At 52.6% G+C, this 21,681-nt stretch overlaps 3 protein-coding genes across 60 annotated transcripts in view; all 3 read right to left on the bottom strand.

The window, feature by feature from the left end:
* Nucleotides 1-581, bottom strand: part of CFAP53 (cilia and flagella associated protein 53) — a 35,328-nt gene extending 34,747 nt beyond the window's left edge. For 7 of the 8 annotated variants that reach the window (XR_010407180.1, XR_010407182.1, XR_010407181.1 and 4 more), the window contains exon 1: nucleotides 392-530. Coding sequence is in view for 4 of the 8 variants with exons in the window: in XM_064577618.1 (XP_064433688.1) it covers nucleotides 392-425 (34 nt within the window). In the remaining 4 variants the exon portion in view is untranslated. Of the gene's footprint in view, nucleotides 1-391 lie in introns of all 8 variants that reach the window. The other variant, XM_064577619.1, reaches the window with a different exon arrangement.
* On the bottom strand, nucleotides 382-13,906 carry MBD1 (methyl-CpG binding domain protein 1). Of its 50 annotated transcripts, none has more exons than XR_010407158.1 (18): nucleotides 13,745-13,905; nucleotides 12,193-12,327; nucleotides 9,673-9,787; nucleotides 9,415-9,581; nucleotides 9,246-9,328; nucleotides 9,041-9,081; nucleotides 8,523-8,669; nucleotides 8,290-8,418; nucleotides 8,037-8,111; nucleotides 7,784-7,903; nucleotides 7,632-7,700; nucleotides 6,897-7,064; nucleotides 6,239-6,538; nucleotides 6,002-6,145; nucleotides 5,529-5,663; nucleotides 5,381-5,442; nucleotides 2,152-2,446; nucleotides 382-665 (listed from the first exon to the last, which is right to left on the bottom strand). XR_010407158.1 is itself a non-coding variant. In XM_064577601.1 (18 exons), exons 2-17 carry the CDS (start codon nucleotides 12,300-12,302, stop codon nucleotides 4,156-4,158), a joined length of 1,905 nt encoding a protein of 634 aa, XP_064433671.1. In that variant the 5' UTR covers nucleotides 12,303-12,327; nucleotides 13,745-13,905; the 3' UTR covers nucleotides 392-665; nucleotides 4,124-4,155. The 50 variants fall into 50 exon arrangements, 30 of the variants coding, with proteins under 30 accessions (XP_064433671.1, XP_064433675.1, XP_064433674.1 ...); XR_010407161.1 differs by having other exon boundaries at nucleotides 392-665; nucleotides 6,002-6,100; nucleotides 13,745-13,906; XR_010407162.1 differs by having other exon boundaries at nucleotides 392-665; nucleotides 6,008-6,100.
* Nucleotides 13,907-14,951: 1,045 nt separating this feature from the next.
* Nucleotides 14,952-20,730, bottom strand: CXXC1 (CXXC finger protein 1). 2 transcript variants are annotated; one of them, XM_045886730.3, is made up of 15 exons: nucleotides 20,398-20,728; nucleotides 19,433-19,551; nucleotides 19,232-19,332; nucleotides 18,708-18,943; nucleotides 18,440-18,616; nucleotides 17,999-18,025; nucleotides 17,676-17,921; nucleotides 17,398-17,505; nucleotides 17,037-17,221; nucleotides 16,535-16,742; nucleotides 16,345-16,455; nucleotides 16,167-16,216; nucleotides 15,923-16,019; nucleotides 15,481-15,633; nucleotides 14,952-15,399 (listed from the first exon to the last, which is right to left on the bottom strand). In XM_045886730.3, exons 1-15 carry the CDS (start codon nucleotides 20,398-20,400, stop codon nucleotides 15,253-15,255), a joined length of 1,968 nt encoding a protein of 655 aa, XP_045742686.1. In that variant the 5' UTR covers nucleotides 20,401-20,728; the 3' UTR covers nucleotides 14,952-15,252. The 2 variants fall into 2 exon arrangements, with proteins under 2 accessions (XP_045742686.1, XP_045742687.1); XM_045886731.3 differs by lacking the exon at nucleotides 17,999-18,025 and having other exon boundaries at nucleotides 20,398-20,730.
* Between the last annotated feature and the right edge of the window lie 951 nt (nucleotides 20,731-21,681).

Here is a 21,681-nt window from a genome sequence, read left to right as displayed (position 1 = left end):
CTAGGATGGGGGACAGATCAGATGGCCTAAGAGGGCAATGACATGACCTGGCTGGGCAAAATAAAGACCAAGAGTCTGAGGTACGGTTCACAGTAAACCAGGGTGGGGACATGGATGGGAAGCGCAGGTAATGAGGCCCTGAGAATCCGTATCTGAGGGGAACAGGCAACACAGCTCAGGGAACCTAGAAGGAGCCCTAGGCACAGGTGGAGCCCACAGCTGTACTTCAGTCAAGAGCAAGGTGGTAGTAACTAAAAGCCAATTAAGAATGACGCTTTGGTACTCTATTCTAAAGTGGGGGCGAGCACAGAACACTAGAGCATAGAAAAAAATCAGAACCTTGTCAGTCACTGACATCTAACAATAACCGAAGTACAACTATTGTGTATACCGTCGCAAGGCCGCAATTTACTGTAAATTAGCATTCCTTAATCATTTGTAATCCACCCACTTCGGATTTTGTATGCGGTACGTTTCTAGATTTGGATTCCATTTCCTGAATTGCTGGTTCAGCTTTTCAGCCACAAAATAATGTCTCTTTTTTCTCTTTTTAATAATCTCTTTTAATAATTCTCATTTTGTCTTTTTTCTCCTATAATGCTTCTTCTTTCAATTGCAGTTCGGTAAAATACTCATTTTCATTTACTGCTAAGAGTTTACGTAGCCTGAAACAAACAAAAAAGAAAGAAATTAGAGGTCGTCTCGGTTCCCTGGACAGAGTCCTGAGGGTCAGTTCCTTGATCTTGGAGTCCCACGGGCGACTGGCCCGCTGGTTGGTCTGTGTGGAACCACCCCTCACACCACACCCTTGGGAAAGAAGGGAGGCCATGAAAAAGCCCTCAGTCAGGCGCGGGGTTTGGGAAAAGCAGCAGAGATACACGAGAGCCAGTCGGGCACCCCAGAGGTCGTACAGCCCGTAGGATCCCGTCGAAATGAGTTCGGTGACGGGGGAAGCCGACCCTTGGCGACACTTTGCTGCCCTCGAACGTCCCAGCGTCGGTCCAGAGCTCGTCGTGCTGCACCCTTACCCCGGGCGTGCCCCGTAACTTAACTCCAGTTCGGTTTTGCCTGTTTTACCACTACGTGAAGAAGAGTCGGCTTTCCTCCCAGCCCGGCCAAGGATTGGTGTCTCAGCCGGGCGGAGGCCACGCCCCCGAGCCGCCCCGGCCAGGGGTGAGGGGCTGCGTCTCCCGAGAGCGGTGGTGGGCTGACCGCGGCCCCGGCGCCCCCTGGCGGGCCTATTCGGAGGGTGGAGGGGCGGGGCCGGGACCAGCGCCCCGCACGGTGAGCCTCCGCCTTCAGCCAAGCCCCAAGGCCTGGAGAAGCGATTGGCCCAAGGTCCTCGGACAGAACCTGACCCTGATCTTGCCACCCACCAACCCACTTTCTCAGAGTCAACACTGTTACCACCATCAAGACACTCCCCAAAGAAACACTGAATATATGAAACAGTAAACGGGACAATAAAAATCATTTTAAAATAATTTTAAAATAGAACAGCTCAGAGATAGAAACTATTTATATTATTTCCAATTCCTATTGTGCCCCAACAAGGTTCACGCAAGGGCTGTCCTCCCAACAGTTTCCTGAATTCTATATTTTCACCATTAAATTCCATGATAAAGTTGGATATCCATTCACCATTGTAATACATACTGATGTATTTAATAAAATTGCATGGACTATATCTTTTTCATTCCTGTATCCCAGTATCAAGTACAGTGCCTACCATGGGCCAGGTTCTCATTACTTGAATGAATGACACAAAAATAGCCGAGACCAGCCAGTTTTTTTCTGGGTGGGCTTGACAGTATGTCTGCACTTGCTGGGGTCACCATGAAATCCATGGTCTTCAGCTTTGCATTTCCAGCAACGTAGCTTTATCAAGTTATCCTCAGGTGAGCAGTGAGACCCTTGGGAGCTGATTCATGGCAGGGTGGCTTTGTAATGCGTCACCTTGACTAGGCTACGTTTCCCAGAACTCCCTTCCCCGTATGCTTCCGGTTAGGATGGGCCACAAGAGACCTTGTGCATGGTAACTGTAGGACAGAAGTGAAGCAGCAGCATATTGTTTTTACGCTCGGAAGATTGGTGCAGGCGCACCAGGCACTGTTGCAGTTCACACACGTTGTCACTTATCTGCTGGCTCACCTCGTTGGTGTGGGGCAGCAGTCAGGCCTGCAGTCAGGCCTACAGCTGCTCCACTTTCCCTGGGCTCTTCCTTCAGCTTCTCTAATTCCTGGGCAGGATGAGTATTTAACTCTGTGATGAAGGGCACCAGCTTCTTCTACAGGACACCCACATCATCGAAGTTGGAGGTGCTGAGACACCGACATGGGTTCTAGGCCATCCTCGCCGGTTCCAGCTCTTGCTCGTGCGCGCCAAAGTGTCCTCCGTCTCCCACACTTTACATCCATCTTCCCTTCCCGATTGCCTGCCCTGCAGACTTCAAGCTCCAGCATTAGATGCAAAGACAACAGCCTTACAGAGACTGTTTACTCAGCTCCCACTACTGCATAAGCTCAAATCCCTATTAAGTCCCTTAAAATATACATATACATATATATACACACATATATATACATATATATATATATAATCTTTGTATTAGTGGTGCTGCTTTTCTGATTGTACTGTGATACACACTGTAACCAGACTCTTAGGAGTCTGAATGCCAGTCAAATAAATTTCATATAAGACATCACAGAATACTAGGGTTGGGTGGCTGGGTCCTGGGAAGAACAAAACAATACCAGAAAATTACCCAGTCTTGTCTCTGGCTCAAGAAGGTAGAGCAAAGGAAAGAGCAGAGAGGGTAGCAGAAAGGGTTAACAATAGGGAAATGTCTAATCTACATCTGAATTATCTAAAGCTGCAGGGCCTGGACTAGAATAAGGCAGGGGAGATACAAAGGCTACAGAATTTAAGGAGGCATGCACTCAGTCACAGCCCTGTAAAGCTGGCTACATAACGAACCACAGGTCTAAACTTTTTGGCACTTTATGAAGAACTGGGAAGTGAGGCGGGGTTGCGTCAAGACTGGCCCTTATGTAGGACTTGAAGCAGGAACTCGGACCCCTAGTAGAGACGGGCCAAGGGCAGAAACCAAGCACAAAAGTCATCAACGGGCAGGGGAGGCAAGTTGTCAGCAAACCAGGCTGGCAGCTTTACTTCTGAAGACTGCTTTGGCTGAGGAGAATGAGGGCAACAAGCAAAATGGACAGTGACCCCTGGGGAAGGACGTCTGTTAGTGTCTGAGGAATATTATGCAACACCTAAGGCCTCAGAAGAACCCAGTCTCTTGAATGCATGAGTGCTGTGACAAGGTGACCAAATCCACACAGCCTTGGCACTCCCTAAACCACGCTAGAGGCAGCAGCATAAGCGATTTGTTCTGTTTAGGGTAATCCACTTTGTTTTCAAGGTCACTGGAAACTTCTGTTACTATAATATTACACATTATTGGATATAGGATTACAGCTTACAGTTTGGTGGCTTAAAGAACAAGGTTTTTACAACCTGGGGTTTTTTCTAGGCTTACTGGTATTAGCTGTCTGACACTGGACAAGTTATTTAATTTCTTTGAGTCTTGTTTTCCCATATGCAAAAATGGGCAAAAATTATTGTCTTCCTAAAAAGATTGGAGAACTAAATAAATTATATCAGTAGGAGGAACTAACCAAATAGAGTTCCTTTCCTCGTTTATTCACATTACACTTTCCAATGCTGTCTCTCTGAAAAAATGGAAATGTTCAGAAACACCGCCAGGTCTCATCCAGAAGCCATTGAAAGATTATTCATGAAGATGGCTTGTATAGGCTGTTTTGTGGTGGCTTTTACATCCCCTCTCCACCCCAGATCCCCTACCTGTAATATCCACACTTCTTATCACAGTCAAGCTCCCGGGATTTGCACCAGTTGGAGCAGATGCAACAACTTTCTATTCTTTCTCTTCCTTTCCTGCTTACTTCCGCTATAAGCTCAAAGTACTGAATAGGCCTGCTTCTCTGGTTTGGTGGTAGGTTTTTCCAGTTCCTATTGAATCCTACATAAGCCCCTCCGTCTACGGTCCAGCCTCTGAGTAGATCAGTGTTCTCTCATAAAGCCAGTCTTTAAATATCACCTTGAATCCTACAGTCTGCAGAAGCCTCCAGTCTACTGCTTTCTAGCTCCAGGTTTTTTAAGGTCCTTGGACCTAGAGAAGAGGGAGCAGGTCTGTATGTTGAATGAAGTTCGCTCTTTGCAAAATGGAGCATCACAAAACCATTTCCTAGTATTCTGTGCCCACCATCCATTTCCCCATAATTATCCCTTATCTCTCTTCTCACTTTTAAAATATTCCATTACAAACAAGGTAACACATCATTACCTTCTCCATTAACATGTAATGATATCACACATAAGGAAACTGTTTCCTCACTTAGATGATAAGTTCCCTGAAGGCAGGAATCCATGTCTCCTGAAGAATAAGCCTTCCAGGGTCATTGTATTCACCACTGTATCTCTCACACTGCAGAGTACCCAGCAGGTACTCAGTCAATACCTCTGTAATTGCCCAAGGCAGATGAAGGAGTTTCTGGCCTGCAGAAACTAGTTTGTGGGAACAAAGGAATCCAGGTGCCTAGGCCAACAATTTATGTTGCCTGTGTCTGGGGCTGTGTGCACAGCCTGTGAACATTCTGCAGGAGGCAGCATTCCCGTCCTCCTCCCGCCAGCCCTGTCCTTAGGGGCAGCTATCCTTCAACCTATTGCCAGGCCTGCATGGACAGTTCTATGGAGCAGCTAAAACTGTTAATAACCTCAACAGGCTCAGGAAAAGCTCAAGAAACACAGCCCGACCCCATCCACAAAGGATGTTCTAGGAGGTGGAGGACTAGCCTGAGATTGCGCAGTTGCATGTGGACCCAGATCAGAGCCATCTCAGGGCCCAGATCTCCTGCCCACCCACCACTGTCCAGCCCACCTGTCATCTATTCGAGACTCCAGAGGCCTTCAAGACCCCAAATGATGATTCTCTAAATAAGAATTTATATATTAAACCTGACCCCTTCTGGATTTTCTTAGGAAGATGTGGACCAGGCTTTTATAATTTTCTTTCAAATCTCATCACAAGGAATCAAGTCCTCACCCTCCACTGACCCCTGTCCCTCCACTCCCCCCCCCCCCCCCCCCCACATACACCCAAGGAAAGTCCTGACCTAAATCTCAGGAGAAATTTCTAAGGTCCTGCACATAACCCCTCACTGATCATGATCAACGCAGTGATATGAGCCTTTACCTCCCACTGCATCATACCAAATTGCTGACTCTACTTGTAAAACTCAGGGCCCACATCTGACCAGCACCAACCCAATACCACCCCTCACTGTGCGGGGCACACCTTGGCAACCAGACTGCTGTGTCCCGGAGGCGGGTTCCACCCAGGCTGAAAATCTCGGTGATCTGGGGAAGAATTAATATCATGGGTCATCATGGCCAACAGGGCTAAAGCAGGCTCAGGGCAGGGTGAAGCACCCCCCAGCACTGACCACGGGTGTGCCAGCCCCTCCTGCCTCCTCCTCTGGTGCCGAGTCGGAGGCGGAGTCATCCTTGCTCTCTTCCTCCTTGTCCTCCTCAGGGTCCAGTGGCTCTTGTTTCACAGGTGGCAGGCCTGGGTCTACTGCCTGGGAGAGGTGGGAAACAGGCAGCAGTCAGAAGGGCAGGGTTGGCCTGAGGAAAGAGTCTCTTATCAACCAACCTGTCAGTGTGCCGACAAATCCCACTTCCGTCACACTTCAGCCCAGAAAATCCATCTCTCAACCTACAAACCTTTCCCATTCCTCAGAGAATTCCATTTTTCTGTTAGCTGGACAGCAAAGCAGGCAAAGTTAGTTGCCTGGGGAAGGTGGGGCACGTGCCAAACAGGTGGGGTAATTTTATGGTGAGGCTGCAATCAGCACATCTATTGCTCTGCTCAAAGAACCACCATCATTCTGCTCATCACAGACTACCCATCACTGACCCCCACCTTGCTGGGGCAGCCAGACAGCAATACAGGAGAAGTCAGGATGGCTGTGCCCGGTGTCCAGTCTTCCTGGGCATCCGCCTTCTCTTGCTTCACCTGGGGTAAGGCCACAACCCAACTCAGGCCAGGGCACTGGGCCTCCTGTGTGAAGGAGGATTGCGGCAGACTTGGTCCCAGCTTCCTGGCACAAGGCTGGGTAGGGCTGGGAAGGGCAGGATAAGATGGGACCCTCACCTGCAACAGGGCTTCTGTGGAAGCTGCAGCAGGGCCAGGCACCTGCACAGGACTGCTTGCACCTTCCCGTAAGAACACAAGGTCGGTGCCAGGTGGGGGTAGCACAAAGCCACTGCCTGTTTCCTGTTTCATTGGAGTCTGGGCACGGCCTGATCGGGCTGTGGGTGTGGTCAAGGAGGTCTTCAGTATCTGCCCCAGACGGGGCCGTCGAGTAGAGCCAGGTCTCTTTCGACGAGAGTAAGGTGGGGGCGGCCCTGCCCCATCCTCAGATCCTGCCCAGACACTAGGCAGCAGACGCTTCTGAAGAAAGACAGGGTGTTAAGGCCATCTGGTGCAGTGACCAACTCCACCACCCTGTCCTGATCAATGCGCCTGCTAATCCCCATTAGTTCCAGCACAGAACCTACTTACATAGGAGACCCTCATCGTTGAGCCTGCTGGTCTCCAGTTAGCAATGCCAGTGCCACCCAGATTCTTCATTTGCCCCAGCACAATGCTGGCTAATCTTTGGCTGAACCTACTGCCCTGCCCACTCCTCTGAAGATGCACAACCCATCTGGCCTGCCCCACCCACCTACCAGGCCTACCCACCACTGCCAGGCACTGGGGGCCCTGGATCAACTTGTCCCACCTGCCTGACCCTTCCTGCCCCACCCACCATGGCAAACTGCAGGCATTGGCGCCAACGACACTTCTGACGCTTTTGGTTGCTGCCCCCAAATTTGGGCTTGTCACAGCAGAAGTCGCAGTGGCCACAGTCCATCCGGCGTAGGCAGGCTGCACAGGCCCCACACTTGCGGTTCTGCCGACGATTCGTGTAAGGCTGCTGGGGGACAGGCAAAAAGAGCGTTGCTATTACTGGCACTATTCCAATGCTGCTCCTGTTGCTCCTTCACTAACCTCATCAGAGGGCACCAGCTGTGCACTGGGCTTGGTCACACCTCAGCATCTGCTAGTCCAACACCAGGCACTATCATTGTATCGGACAGTGCCTGATACCATCAGGCACTCCAACACCGTATCCGTCACGTCATCTGCTAGACCAGTGGCTACCAAAGTCTTTGACCCCCACCTTCAGCAGAATTTTGCTGACCCTCTATAGTTGCCTCCATTGGGCCTGCTGTATCTGCTCAACCTATGTGAACTCTCCTCACTACGCTGACATTTCCTCTATTAGCCCCACCAGCGCACTGATTCATCTGACGTTAGGTACTGTTGCTGCACTTGTCCATCCCATATTAGTCCCTCCCCCATTGTCTGCTCACCCCCTGCTAGTACCCATTACTCTGTCTTGCTGTTCCCCTATTAGGCCCACTGCAGCAGCTGCTTCTTTGGGCTTAACCAAGTGCCCTGGGAGGGTCTAGGTTTGTCCATGTAGGGTAGGGCCACTCACTAGCTCGTCCTCGTCTACACAGTAATAGATGAACTCGGCAGGTGGCGAGGGGGCCAGGGCTCTGGGGTGCTGCAGAGGCAAATGGGGTGGGGTCAGGGCAGGTACTGGGTAAGGTTAGGGTTGTGCCTTCCCCCTGCCCACCAGGGCCTCACCAGCTCTGGGGACTCTGGAGGCTGTGATGGGAGAACTGGAGGCAGTGGCTGGGCTCGCGGGGGGCGCCGCCGAGCAGCCATCTTGGAGTCACAGCCTCCTCTGCGGCGGCTACGTTTACCCTGGGAGAAAGCCAGAAGGGCAGTTTAGGCTTGGTGGCACCAAGCAGACACAGGACCTACCCCCCAAACCCCCAAGAGGAGTGCAGAAAGCATGCATGGGACAGGCAGGCAGAGTGTGGGGTGCGGCACTCACAGCAGGGGGAGCCACAGCTAGGGGAGGGCGTCGTTGACATCGCTGATGGTGGCGACGGAGACGGTGGGCAAGGTGCTGGCAGACAGGGGCAGGTAGGTGGGACCAGGGAGTTGAGCATGGGGCGAGGGAGAAAAGAAGACATGAGGTGGGCAAGGCTGGGAGGAAGCAGCAGCAGCAGCAGCAACTTTAACAGCAGAATGAGTTCTGCCCCAGCCCTGGCCCCAACAGCGCTGGCCCCTCCAGCATGACTTACCCGTAAGCAGCGCCGCTGGACACACCTCCACTGGCGCCTGAGACCGGGGCGGGGAGGGCGAAGGCAGACTCGACAACGGCCACAGTCCTCTCGGGTCTGACAGCCCCGGCACACTCCACACCCTCGGCTCTATTGGGGGGATTGGAGGGGGCAGAGGCATGATGCATGGGGCCAGTGCTATGAGAGCCAGGGGCCAGGGTGAGCCATGGGCCTACCCCACCTGCCCAACTCACCCTTTCCACAATCCGGAGGCACCGTCTCTGCTCACACTTGCAGAACAGCCCCGAGGCTACATCATGGGGCAACTGCAGAAGGCAGGTGGAGCAGGCCCCGCAGTCCTCGGTTACCCGGCAGGCCGCGCACTCCCCGCAGCCCACACGCTGCCAGGAATGGGTGGGGCGAGGTCACAGGCCCAAACTGAGTTGCTCCAGATGCGCTGCCCCTTACATGTCTGTTATTAGCCCCCACTGCTGTGTCTAGTAGTCCACCACTTGCCTCATCACTGTATCTGACAACTACTGATTAGCTGCCATCAGAGGCTATCCCCAATGTCTACCAGTGCCCCGTTAACCTCATCGCTGAATCTACTGACACCCCATTAACCCATTACTGTCTGTTGACCAAAGCTAGCTCCCTACAAAATGACTCTGACACCCTGTGGATCCATCACCATTCCTTCAGATCCTCCGTAAGCCCCCATCACATCCTGCTCCCACCGCACACTTGTGAGGAGGAGGCAGGTCGTGCTTACCTTAAACATCCTTTGCTCCCGGTTGAAAGCAATTCTCTGTGCTGGAGAGGGAAAAAGAGAAGTGGACAAGAAGCATCAGATATCTAACCTCACCCACTGCTGCTGCCCTGATGTCCACCATTCAACCTCTAGCCCGACAGTGGTGTCCTACCCTGACATCAGACCTGCTCCACTCCTGTCTCCCAGGGCCCTGGGGGCCACTCACCTCGGCAGTCCTTGCATAATGTCTTGAGCCTCTGTCTTCGGGTACCATCTCCTGAGAAGCTGATTCCACAGTTCTCACAGCACCTGGGATGGGAAACATGGGTGTGGGGCTCTGACTGCACCCCAACCACAACCCTTACCCTCTTGGCTCACTTTAGGCCAACACTCACCCAGGAGCAGGGAGTGAAGCTGGGGCTGTGTCGGCATCAGCCTTGGTCTCATCTCTTGGGGCCTCCTTCCTGACCTCACCCTTCTGGGGTCCAACCTGACGTTTCCGAGTCTTGGCTGGCCGTGAAGGCTTCTTCCGCTTCCTGCTAGGGACAGCTAAGGACTGGGGCTGCAGATGAGAGGGAAAGAAGGAAGAGATCAGTGGGTGGGTGTTAGGTGGCTCAGTTACCCCTGCCTGGGTACCCAACACTGTGTAGTACCTTGGGGGCTGGATAACACAGAATGCCTTGTTTGAAGTCGAAGAGGGTGAGGTCGCACGCAGGGCCCAGGTATCGGGTCAGCTCAACTTTGCTTCGGATCCTGTCTCCTGTGGGGCTAGGGATGGGCCAGGATGGGTTGGTACCTGGGTGGAGCCATGGCCACTCCACCCACACAACCCTCCCACTGGGCTGGTGAACAGGCTTGCAGGGCTGGCAGGGGCTACAGGAGGCAGCTTGGGATTGGCGTGTAAGCCCCGACCAGGTCTTACCCCAACTAAGCCTGCATAGCAGAAATACAAAAGGTGTACAAATAGCAATGTATATGCAAATATAAATAACTAACATAAACATAAACACTATATATTTATGACATATACTACTACTTGCAGTCTACGTAAATAAAAATAAATATAGGTAGAAATACCAGTATCTTAAGTAATATATAAATACATTAGTGTTATGTACTAAACATGTAAAAACGCAAAAAAAAAACCCTCTTTAAAAATACACACACGTACCAGCACATAAATATAAATACAAATACGTACATAAACATACAGATGCAACTACATACAAAACAAAGTAGGAATAACTGATATTGAAAGAGAATACTCCACGGGTCTCTAGCATTTCTGCATGTCTTGCAAGAGAGGCACTGATAATCCTTTGTTATGAACTATCTTTTCAAGGATGTTTGTACAGCAAACAGCCTTGGAAGATAAGAGATAAGTTCTCCTTCCAGAGCAGAGGGAAGGCAACCTACTATCCTAACATTATAAAAGACTGGATTCCTTAGGCTCAAGGCTCCTTTCCTACAATCCAATGCATGGGCAGATGCTAGTTAGCCCTCTGCAGGTCACCATATGGGAACTGGTGTTTGGGGAACCGACATGAAAATAATGACATTCTGGATACTGCTGTTACTGTGAGTAATAAACTATCTTTCATTTCTGACCCAGGAGTCTCGTATATCCTACCAGCATCCACAAAATTGTGACATACTTGTTATCTTGCCCTAATTAGGATAAAACCTCTAATCTTGTACGGTTCTTGATAACAGCACTTAAAAGTATAAATTTTGACAGGTTCATACAAGTTGTGATTATGTGGATAAACATACAATTAAGTACAAACACTATCATTTATGATTTTACTATATTTCTCCAGGAAAAGAGCAACTTAGATACAAAGAAAAGTTCAGAAAAAATGCAGTAAATTCAATAACTGTATCACTAATATATCCTAAAACACCTTAGATCCTTAAACGTAAATAGTATATAAACACGTATATTCATGTATTAATAGCTGATTCTCATTCGTGGTATATTGTATAAAGTCACGTTAAACACTGAATTGGTGAACATAGAACCTCTTCTCCTAGGGAAACTACAGGTTAGCTTCCTGCGAGCCTCAGGTGACATTTCTGTCAACTGATCAATGTGTAACCTTGTTTTATGTATGGCCTTTCAATAATTTAAAGCCAGGAGCTTTGGAGTATTGTTATATAGGTACTTTTGACAAGGTCCTTGTAAAATAAGCCAGTCTCATCAGGTTTGAAAACCTATTCTTCTACGTGACACTTTTCCCATGTAACACTTAACAGGTATTTTTAAAATTCCTCTGCAAACTCTTGGTCTGCAGAACTACCTTGTATGCAAATTTAACATTTTTCACGATGTATCACCTTTTGAAACATGTGAGCCAGTCAGCACTAGCTGAAATAGGTTTAACATTTTTCTAACCACGGGTAACACAACCGCCAATGTCCCTGGCTTTCAGCTTCTCACTCTGTCCACTACACTTTGTTTTACTGGTTATTATCTTATGGATCTTTAAGTTTAGCCCTTTTCCCACCTTTTCCTTAGTTTCGTTACATACTATAGATGTTACTTTAGCATTTTCCAGAAATTGGAAGTTGGACAAATTGGAAAATTTCCTTTTCTTTTTCTAGATGTACCACATTTTTGATTCATTAACATTGCACTCACACCTAACAGTACAACTCACACCTGAAATTTATTTAATGTGTATTTTCTCCTTGTAGCACATCACATTTTTCTCCTTACAGCCCATCACAGACTTCTTGCACTTAGAACAACAGACAGCACTTCAGCACTATGCTGCGGGCCATTCTAAACACCAAAATCACCAATAAGAAGTACAAAAATGTGAAAAACATGGCACTAAGTAGACCACGAAAAGGACACTTGATTACAGTAAAAGAACTGAATAAGAAAGCCTCATTCAACCTCAGCTGGGAATGCGTGTATCAGGCAGGCAACTTAAATTTTTTCCTGTTCTGTGCATATCTATGAAAGACCGTGAAAATACAGGGAGTATCGACTTTAATACAAATTTTAGCAAGCAGACAAATTTGCAAATATGGAATCTACAAATAATAAGAATCGAATATATATGCATAATTTTAACCCACACACAAAATTAAACACACCCCCTGATTTCACCCTGCTTAACCAGGCTCAGCCCTACCCATGACTCTGTCCACAACCCACCCAGTACCTCTGGTAATAGGTGTCTGAGCGTCCACAGGTGGCACCTGACTTTCGAAAGACCTCACGGCGCTTCCAGCCAGGGCCCAAGGCTGGGCAGTCCAGCCAGTCCTCAGCCATGGGAGCCAAGGGAAGGAGCAGCGGCCTGCAACACGGAGGGGGCAATGAGGAAAACTGAGGCTCTAGGAGAGGACACGTTGTGCCCCAGCCCCACAAACTGCTAGTATTTATTAGTGCTTGTCCAAGACCTGGTATTTACCATAGGCAACTGACCAATATAAGAGAAATTCCCCTTTCCCATCTCATTCTTCCCTGTCCTAGGCCCAGAAGCTTGTCATTCCTCCCCCTTCCTGACCTAGCAGCCCCATCTTCAACTTAAGAGTCCCGATCCTCAACCCAAAGATCCTCATTCCTTACTCAATGTCCTGATTCCCAATTCTTCCCTGTCCTGGGCCTGAGAGCCCATCACTTCTCCCCTCTGCCAACCTAGGAACCTCTCATTCCTCCCAGGAGACACTCTGTCTTTAACCTACTGGTCCCCACTCCTCCCCTTTGTCACCCTGAAACCTCCATACTCCCCATCCTCAGCCTGAGAGGTCCTAGTCCTCCCAACATCTGCCCCCTTCTGCTCATCCTCAGACCAAGGTCCCAGTACTCTACCTCAGTGTTCTGACCTCCCATTCACTCTCTTCATTGACCCAGGAGTCCCCAATTTCTCTTTCAGTCTTTTAGCCCTCCCATTCCTTCCCTTTCTGATGTCCTCTCATCACGCTACCTCAGGGCTATTGCCTCAATTTCCTCTGCGTCCTCTGCCAGAGAGCCCCCAGCTTCTCCATCTCTTTACCCTAAATAGCCCCTCACTCCTTCTGTTCCTCAGCCTGAAAGCCTCCTCCTCCCTTATTTTCCCTGTCAGTGTTCTGAGCCACAAGACCTCACCAATCTCAGTCCCTCAACCTTATTCCTCTCGTCTTCAGGTACAAAGTTTCTTCATTCCTTCCCTTCAGTGTCCCTTATTCTCCATTCCTCTCATCACCCTGAGATACCCTGACTTCTCCCCTCAGCATGCTGAACCCACCCCTCAATCCTCCCCGTTTTTGTCCCAAGATCAAGCCATCCCTAACTTAGCATTCGGAACCCCTATTTCTTCTCGTTCTCCATGAGTCCCAGTCGCTCCTTTTCAGCATCCCAATGCCCCCATTTCTTCTCGTCATCAACCTGAGAACCCCTCATTTCTCCCTCTCAGCATTCTGAACCCCCATTTCTCTCCGTAACCTGAGAGGCACCGAGGTCTCCCCTCGGTGGGATGGGGTTCGGATCCTTCCCCATCCCTCTCCGTCCTCGTCCAGACTCCCGACACGTCCACCTGTCAGCGCTCTGAGCCCCATTCCTCCCCGTCCTCAGGCAAAACCTTCCCATTCCTCTCCTTCAATATTCCGACGCCGCCATTCCTCCCACTCATCGGCCTGAGGGCCCTTCATTCCTCTCCGTCAGCGTTCTGAGCCTCAATTCTTTCCCAACCTACGCCTGAGCGCTCTCCATTTCCACCCCCACAACTGTCTCACCAGCTCGGCACCGGGCCGGTAGCTTCCGCCGCTCTAGGTCCGCGGACCCATGGCGAGGGTCCCGCCTGTGACTCCCGCCTTGCCCTGCTCTTCTTCCTCCTCCGCAGACGCTTCCTCTGAAGCGGTAGCTGTCGCTGCCGCGGCCGTTCGTTGCTCCCGGAACCGGAAACCCGCTGCCCACTTCTAGGGCCCCGCCCCCGGCAAGACGCCTGCGTGCTAATGCCCCTCCACCGCTTGCCCTTAGTGGGGAGGACCCCCGCACCTGCGTGTTGAGTCCCAGAGCGGCGCGCGCCTCTGGCCCGGGCCCTACTGCGCATGCGCCCTGACGTCCAACGACGGCTCGCACCCCTACCGGAGACCTGCAGCGCCGAAGCCCCTCATTTCGCCAACCGGCGCTCTCTCCCCACTCCGCCTGCCTGGCTTGCGCTAGCGCTCTCCCAGCCTAAGGGGGCGTGGAGGGTTAGTGTTGGCCCTACGGTGCTCCCCCAGCGGTCTCCACCGGCAGTAACCAGGAGGGACGGGCGCCGAAGGCTGAGGTTGTGCCGGAGGCCTCCTCTCCCGCCTCTCGCCTACGTAGCGCCTGTGCCGGCGGTCCCCCGACCATCTCCCCCAGGACTATTGTGTCCCGCTCTCTCCGCCCCGCCGAACAGTTGCCGGAGCGCGCGGGGACTAGTGCGGCCGCACGCTAATCCCGGCTCCTTCCGCGGGAACTGGAGAAGGGGGCGGTGCCGCGCTGCAGGTAAACAGAAGGGCCGTGCAACCGAGCCGGGCCGGCCCATCCTGGAAGGGCTGTGCTGTGGGGATCACTAGACCCGACGACAGGGCGGGATGGGTTCCCAGACTTCTGTTACACACGTGTAACGAAGAGGGGTTTGTGGGAGAACGAGACCGTGTGTCCGTCATCGAATACATTTCTAGTCAGGAGGATGTCAATGCTGACACGGGTGGTAAGGCAGCCACAATACTGAACTAGTGCCGACTGTATACACACTGTTTCAGGATGAAATGTAGGTCATTGGGCTCTCCTTCAGCAAGGCATATCCCACCGCCCAAGAGGCTCCTGCAGAGCGCAGATGGGTGCCAACTGTACACTTAAAGCTGTATACTGCAACTAATTCTGAATACAGGTGTGTGCCACAGCTCATCTACCCAAGGGGTTTGGGAATGCAGTTGCAGCTGGATAAAGTGTGAAAAACATCAGCAGTGATCTTTCTTAATTCTTCAAAATTTTATTAACAAAACCGGGGGGGGGGGGAGGCAAGAGTGAGCAAACTCCACAGTCCCACCCAGGCACAGAGAATGGAGAGACAGAGGGACAGACAAGGACAGGAGAAAATTCTGAGACCCTCTGGTAATGGCAGCTGGGTAGTCAAATGGTGGATGGGCACAGGGAGAAACTCAGGGACCATTGGAGAAACAGATGAATGGCAGAACAGACAAATGGGGGATTCACGGCAGCTCCCCAGCCTGGAATGCAGGGTGTGAGGACTTCCGGGCCAGTGTGAGGCTCAGCGGTCAGCACTGGAGCGCAGGTCGGTAGTGAGTGGGTCGTGTTGGATCGTTTGGTGCAGCATCAGGGCCAGTAATCCTGCCCGGTTAGTCATGGCTGTGCGTACATTGCGCTCCTGCTCAAACAGCTCATCCAGCTTGTACCACTGCCAGGGGAGCAGAAGAGCCATGAGAAGGAGCTCCAGAAGCCCCATCTGACCCCAGCCACATTCAGCATCAAAACCTACCACGCGCACACGCTCCAGGTCCACTTCGGCACGCCGCAACTTCTCCCAGCAGTAATGGCGGTTACACTGGCGTTTGGGCAGGCGGCAGAAGTCACCTGTGAGCTCAAAGACATCACGTACGAGAGGGCACCCACATACCTCATCTGCTGGCACCTGCAAGGAGATTGGGGGTCAGGGATAAATGGGGGTGGAGAGGCAGAAAAGAGGACAGGAATGGGGAATGGTCAGAGAGGTAAGAAGAAAGGAATAGAGAGTTCAGGGTGTAGAGAGGAATGGACATAATGAGACAGAGAAAAGGAAAGGAATGAAGAGTGATAAAGCAGGCAAAGAGAGTTATGGAAACAGTCAAGTAGAAAAGGGAAGGAAGGAGGAAGCAAGGGATGAATGTGGGGCAGTGAAGAAGAAGAAAGGACAGAATGGGGGAGTTGAGGGCAAACCTTACTTTTGGGTCCCGTGAGTGCTCAGGGCACAGCACCTGGAGCCGCTTACAATAGGTCTTGCTCTGAGGATTGTAGACATCACAGAAGAGTCGTGTAGCTCTGGGGGTTTAGAGTAGAGAGAAGGTAGTGGAGGGAGAGAAGGGGGACCCATCTATTCTTGTCCATACCCATATCCTACCCCAACATGCCACTTCCGACCCCAGCCTTAACCTCCCTGCTCTAACTCCACGGAGCACCCACACTCACCCCTCAATGCGTGTGGGGTACATGGACCCAAAGGACGTCTGGCTCTCATACTGGAGGGATGAGCACAAATGGAGGGAACTGTGGATGTGTGCTGCATGCCCTCCCGAGACAACCCCCAGACAACACATCTGTTCCCCCAGGGACCCACTGATCTTCCCCCTCAGGATGACACCCTGACCTTGGCGTAGCAGCGCTCCATGTGGCGCAAGGCAACACGTGGGTTGATAGGGTGCCCGCAGGAGACGCAGAAGATCTGCAGGTCTGTGTCATCACTGTCCCCCTCATTGCTCTGTGTGGAGTGGAAGAAATGATAAAGCCAGGCAGGAGCAGGTACTGGGCCCCGTGCCGCTGGGCCTGTGCTTGCTCACCTCCTCATCCTCACGGACAGCCTGCTGCTTGGCACGAAGAATAATGGCCTCAAGCTCATGGAATCGGCGCTCCATTTCCTGAAGGCGGGTGCGGGCGCTCTGCTGCTCACGGCGAATACGTTCGAGCAGCTTCTTCCCGTGCTCCTCAGCAATGCAGGGACTCTGCTGCCACTGCTGGATGCGCTGGGGGAGGATCTCATAGATGCGGCTGCAGGGAGGCAGTGGGTTGGGTGCAGGCAGGGAAGGTGGCAAACAACAAGATAAGTGGGGTGATCCAAGAATACTAGAATGGATGGCCGACCAAATGGCAAAAGGATAATTAAGTGACTGGTAGATAAATAAGCAGATGAGCACGTGAATGGTGGATGGATGAGGGATGGATAGATGGGTGCTTTGTGGACTGAACAGTGGGCAGGTGACTGATGGGAAGACGTACAGAGGGCTCAGGCCATGCCCTACCCCGTATTCCCTGACTCCCTTGAACCCTCCAAGAATGACTCACTTGGCTGCCAGCTTCATGCCACAGTCATCTGAGCAATACTTGGAGCCAGGCTGGGCAGGGCGCACACAGCCAGGTCCCAGGCACTGCGGTAGTGATGCAGGGTCCTTGGAGTCGGCGCGCTCTGGGTGTTTCCATTTGTCCTTGTGCTTCTGTTTCTGCCGATGCCGCTTGTATCTCTCTTCTTTCTACGGGACAAAGCAGGTCAGGTCAGGTTAGGGTGGAGTTAAAGTCAGCCCTCGATCCCCGTCTCCCCCTGTACGCCACCCTCTTCTGGCTCTTGCCCCATCCAGCTCCTGACCTTTGCCTCTCCCTCCCCGTCCTGCCCTCGGCCTTCCCACACCCATTTCACCCTCTCCATCACCTTCTTCTCAGATTTCTTCTCCCGACGCTTTACATGCTTCACTTTCACTGCCCTCTTCCGCAGCGCAGGGTCCAGGAATGGAGATTCCTCTGTGTCACTCATCCAGGGCTGCAAGTGTGACATACACTGACCCACCTGCCCCACTCATGACTACCCCACCACTAATCAGTTCCCAAATCAGCCTTCCATACTCTGCCTTATCATCCATGTCTCCTGATCATGGAAACTCAGCTTCTGTAACCTCTCCCCTTCCACCATGGGACACTCTGCCTGCTCACCAAGCCATGGTCATCAAAGGCCCCCGCACAGAAGTCCTGGTACAGGTCAGGATCCAGTGGCAGGTCCTCATCCGAGAGTGGCTCAGGTGTGGCCATAGCCTCAGGTGGCTCCTTGACTGCTGATGATGCCACTGCCCCTTCGTCCTCACGGATGCGCCCCAGCTTCTGTGATGGCTGTGGCTGCTGCTGGGTGGGCAGTGGCCTGCGAGGCCGTGGCAGGGACTCTGAGGGCGTCACTGGCGAGAGCTGCGGGGCAGAATCTCAGGACTGGCCCTGACCGCCCTGCCCGCATGCCCCGCCCCGCCCTGGGGGGCTGGACTCACCGAGGAAGGGAAGTACTTGTACGATTCCTGTGCCGGCAGGAGGAAGGCCCAGGTCAGCCCCAGGTGGATGGAGGGTGGCCCTGCCCTAGCCCCTCCCACAAGAGCCTAGCCCCACCAACTAGCCCTGCTTTGCCTCCCCAGACACACCCACTACCCCCACTTCTCAGCACCAGGACATGCTCATCCCCGTCCCACCTGCCCTGACATGCCTGACCGCCTTGAAACATCTGGCTCTACCCTGCCCACCTGGGGTTGGAGGCGCCCCTGCTAGCCCCGTACACCTGATCGTGCCCCATTCATCTGGACAGGCCAGGCTCCTTTCCACCTGTCTGTATGCAATCAGGCCCCACCTCACCTGGCCCACCCCTCCTGGCCTGAATGAGCCCTTCCTGGACATACTGACACCCCCACCTGGCCCTGCCCAGCTCTACCCATGCTCACCCGGGCCCGCAGCTGGCACTGACGCAGCCGGCACTTCTGCCGGATCTTGTTGGGGCCCCCAAACTTCTTCATGTCCCGACAGAAGTCGCAGTGGCCACAGTCCTCAGTGCGCCGGCAGGCCTCGCACTCGCCACACATGCGGGCTGACCGTTTGATCTGCTGCTGCTGCTGGTGATGCTGAAGACAGGGGCCCAGAAGAGAAATCAGGAACACAAGTAGGGCCTGAAATGCGGTCCCCTTACCTATCCCAGCCATGGCAGCCACTCACCTGGCTGGGTGTGGCCACCAAGGGCTGTGGAGAGGATTTGTGGGGCGAAGCAGAGCCCCGAGCAAGCATCGCCCCAACCCCTGTCCCTGACCCCGCCCGACGCTGCAGGTCTGGATCTGGGGCAGGCCTCTTGCGCCCTCCACCCTCATCCCGGGGCTCACTGCCGTCTCGCTCATTGCTGTCCCGCTCCCGTGACTTCTTGTGCCGATAACGGATTTCCAGCTTAGGGTCTTTCTCTGTGGGGTCAAGGTGGGTTGACACTGAGGAATTTGGATGGTCCCAGAACTCTTTCTTCTTCTTTTCTGTCCCACCCACCTTCTCTGTCCCCCACTCCAGGGCAAAGCTACCCCGTCTGGTGGGACCCTGTATTTGGACTCACCGTGGAGTCTCCGCTCCAGCTCACCACAAAACAATAATCACCCACAGACATATATCACCACTCCCCATGACCCACCCTCCTTTTATGGCTTCTCCTCCCTCGTGGCAGGTGGATCTGCCTGCCCTGTCCAGGCCACCCCCCTCACCTCGGCACTCCCGACAGTACCACTCCCGGATGGCCTTGGCCATCTTCTCAGTGATCCGGATGCAGTCCCCATGGAACCACTCATTGCAGTTGTCACACCCGCTGCAGAGGATGGGGTGAGTGGTGCAGATGTGAGGGGCTGGACCCATCAGCCTCACCCAACCTTGCAAGTGTCAGCCCCGCCCGCCTCTCCCCGGCTCACATCATGAAGCAGTTGATGTCTGGTTTACGGCAGATGCAGTAGATGGGCGCATTCTCCCCATTCTCCGACTTGCTGTCCTCCCCAGCATCTGGAGGCTCTGGGTCTGAACCATCACCCTCCTGTGGGATTCCCCCCCACCATCATGGTTCCTTAGAGAACCCCCATCATAGTGCCTCATCCCTTGTTACAGCTCCATCACGGCTCACCCCAAACCCCAACATTCTGCCAATAGACTTTCCATCAAAGCTACTCATTAAATCTTTCCATCACAATTCCCACATGCCCCCCCACTCACCCCTGATACCCCAGTACCACACTTATAAATCCCATCACTCTGTCTCAGACCTTCCATCACTTATCCCACTAACGCTCCAACACTCAATCCACACACTCTAAACAGTTAGTTACACTCTACCATTCATCTCATACTGCCCCCATCGTGACTCCTCACAGGACCCCCTCACTTCTCAGACACCACGGGGTATATTCCGCAGACAGAACATATATTTCCATCACGGTTCCCCGCAGATCCCCCGTTATCAACCCCACAGACAACCCGCCCCCATCACCTTTCCCCACCGGTCCTCTGACAAAGACTCATCACGGCTCACTACATACTAATCAGTACCGCTCATCGCAAACCCCTTATCACTCTGCCCAAACAATCTCCCATCCGGACCCCCGCTAAACTACCGAAAGGGATCGCCACAAACTTCCATTACGGACCCCCATAATGGCTCATCACAAAACTCCCAGATGGTTCACACATCAGAAAATATTCAGAACATCAGACCCCCAACATTCTACCCACAGACCCTTGTTAAGGTTCACCACAGGCTCCCACCATACTGCCCACAGACTCTCCTTACGGCTCACCACAGACCCTGAAGAGTCTGCCCACGGACCCCACCGCTACCAATCCACCTGACCTCTACCGCCGACCCCCTCCCCGGACCCGTACTCACCATCTCTCCGCTCTCGGCGCACCCCTCCGCGACCCCCGCCAGCGACCCGCGAATCCGCACAGACCTCTCGGAGGCGTCCCGGCCGTTGTAAAGGCGCCCACAACTACTTCCGCTTTGGTCGCGCCTCCCGGGCACCGTACTCTTATTGCGCAGGCCTAATGCGTCGGCTCCGCAGCAAACAAGTAGATCCGCCGCCTAGAGCCTCTACGGTCTCACTTGACTCCTGAGACCGTACGACGGCCGAGTCCATAAGTTTGCAAGAAACATGGCCGCACCTATACGGCTGCTTTCCCGAGGGCACTGCCACCTTGTCGGCTGAGTCCGTACGGTGACCACTTGTACGGACTCAACGTTACAGGAAATATGGCCGCGCCTGTGCGCGACTTCCACGCAGATGCCGTCATCTTGGAAACTGATTCCGTAAGATGGCCGAGTCCGTACGTTCACAGGCAATACATGGCAGCGTCCTAATCGCGGCTTCCAAGAGGGCGGCGCCATTTTGGCCATCGATTCCGTACGCCGGCGGCTTGCACTGCAGAGAAGTTCAAAGAAAAAGTGGCTGCGCCGGAAACGCTACCTGTATCAACTTACACTCAGTCTTCCATTCAGTCACTTTCCCCTTCCACATGTATTAATGGGGCGCCAGCAGACTGTGTCCCTTAGCGCTGCGAAGGAAACTTTCCCCCTGTTATGTCTCCGGTGTCAACGTCCACCACTCTTTCCCGCTCTCAGTCCTCCTTCCAATTCCTAAGCCTGGTTCAGCCCCCGGGCTTTTGCAGGAGCGCTCTCGCCCCTCAGAATCAGTCCCAAGCAGCCATGGTAGGCCAAAAAAGGTTGTGAACTGGTGAACTGACCGACTCTGGTGAGAAGTGGCCGAACCAAAGTAGATTCTGAAATCCGAGACAGGTGGCTTCACCGAGTCTTCCCCTGACCCCGCCACCGCCAGTGGATTTGCCGGGTCCCTGGTGACGTCCACTTTAGTTCTCTTGTTTCGTACATATTCAATTCTCTCCTATAAAGTTAATTGTAACATCTTTTAAATTAGATCATGTACAATAAAAAAAAAATTGGGACACATCGGAGAGGTAGACGTCTCCTTAGGGTAATGATCTAGCTCGGGCGACCACAGAGGTCACATGAGATAAAACAGGTCAATGCCCCCACCACCCCAAGTCCCACCCAATGGTCATAGTAAATGTCCACATGTCCACATTCAGAGTCAGAGCGACTTGATTCGGGTCGGGGAGAGAGGCCTGGGGAAAATGAAACTTTTTCCCCTTTGCT

This window comes from Mirounga angustirostris, unplaced genomic scaffold (genome assembly GCF_029215605.1).
Source record: "Mirounga angustirostris isolate CCGP_5_RB_7025 unplaced genomic scaffold, mMirAng1.0.hap1 SCAF_14, whole genome shotgun sequence".
Taxonomy (NCBI): domain Eukaryota; kingdom Metazoa; phylum Chordata; class Mammalia; order Carnivora; family Phocidae; genus Mirounga; species Mirounga angustirostris.
The sequence above is the reverse complement of the archived record's forward strand: the minus strand, read 5'-3'. Positions and strand labels throughout refer to the sequence as shown.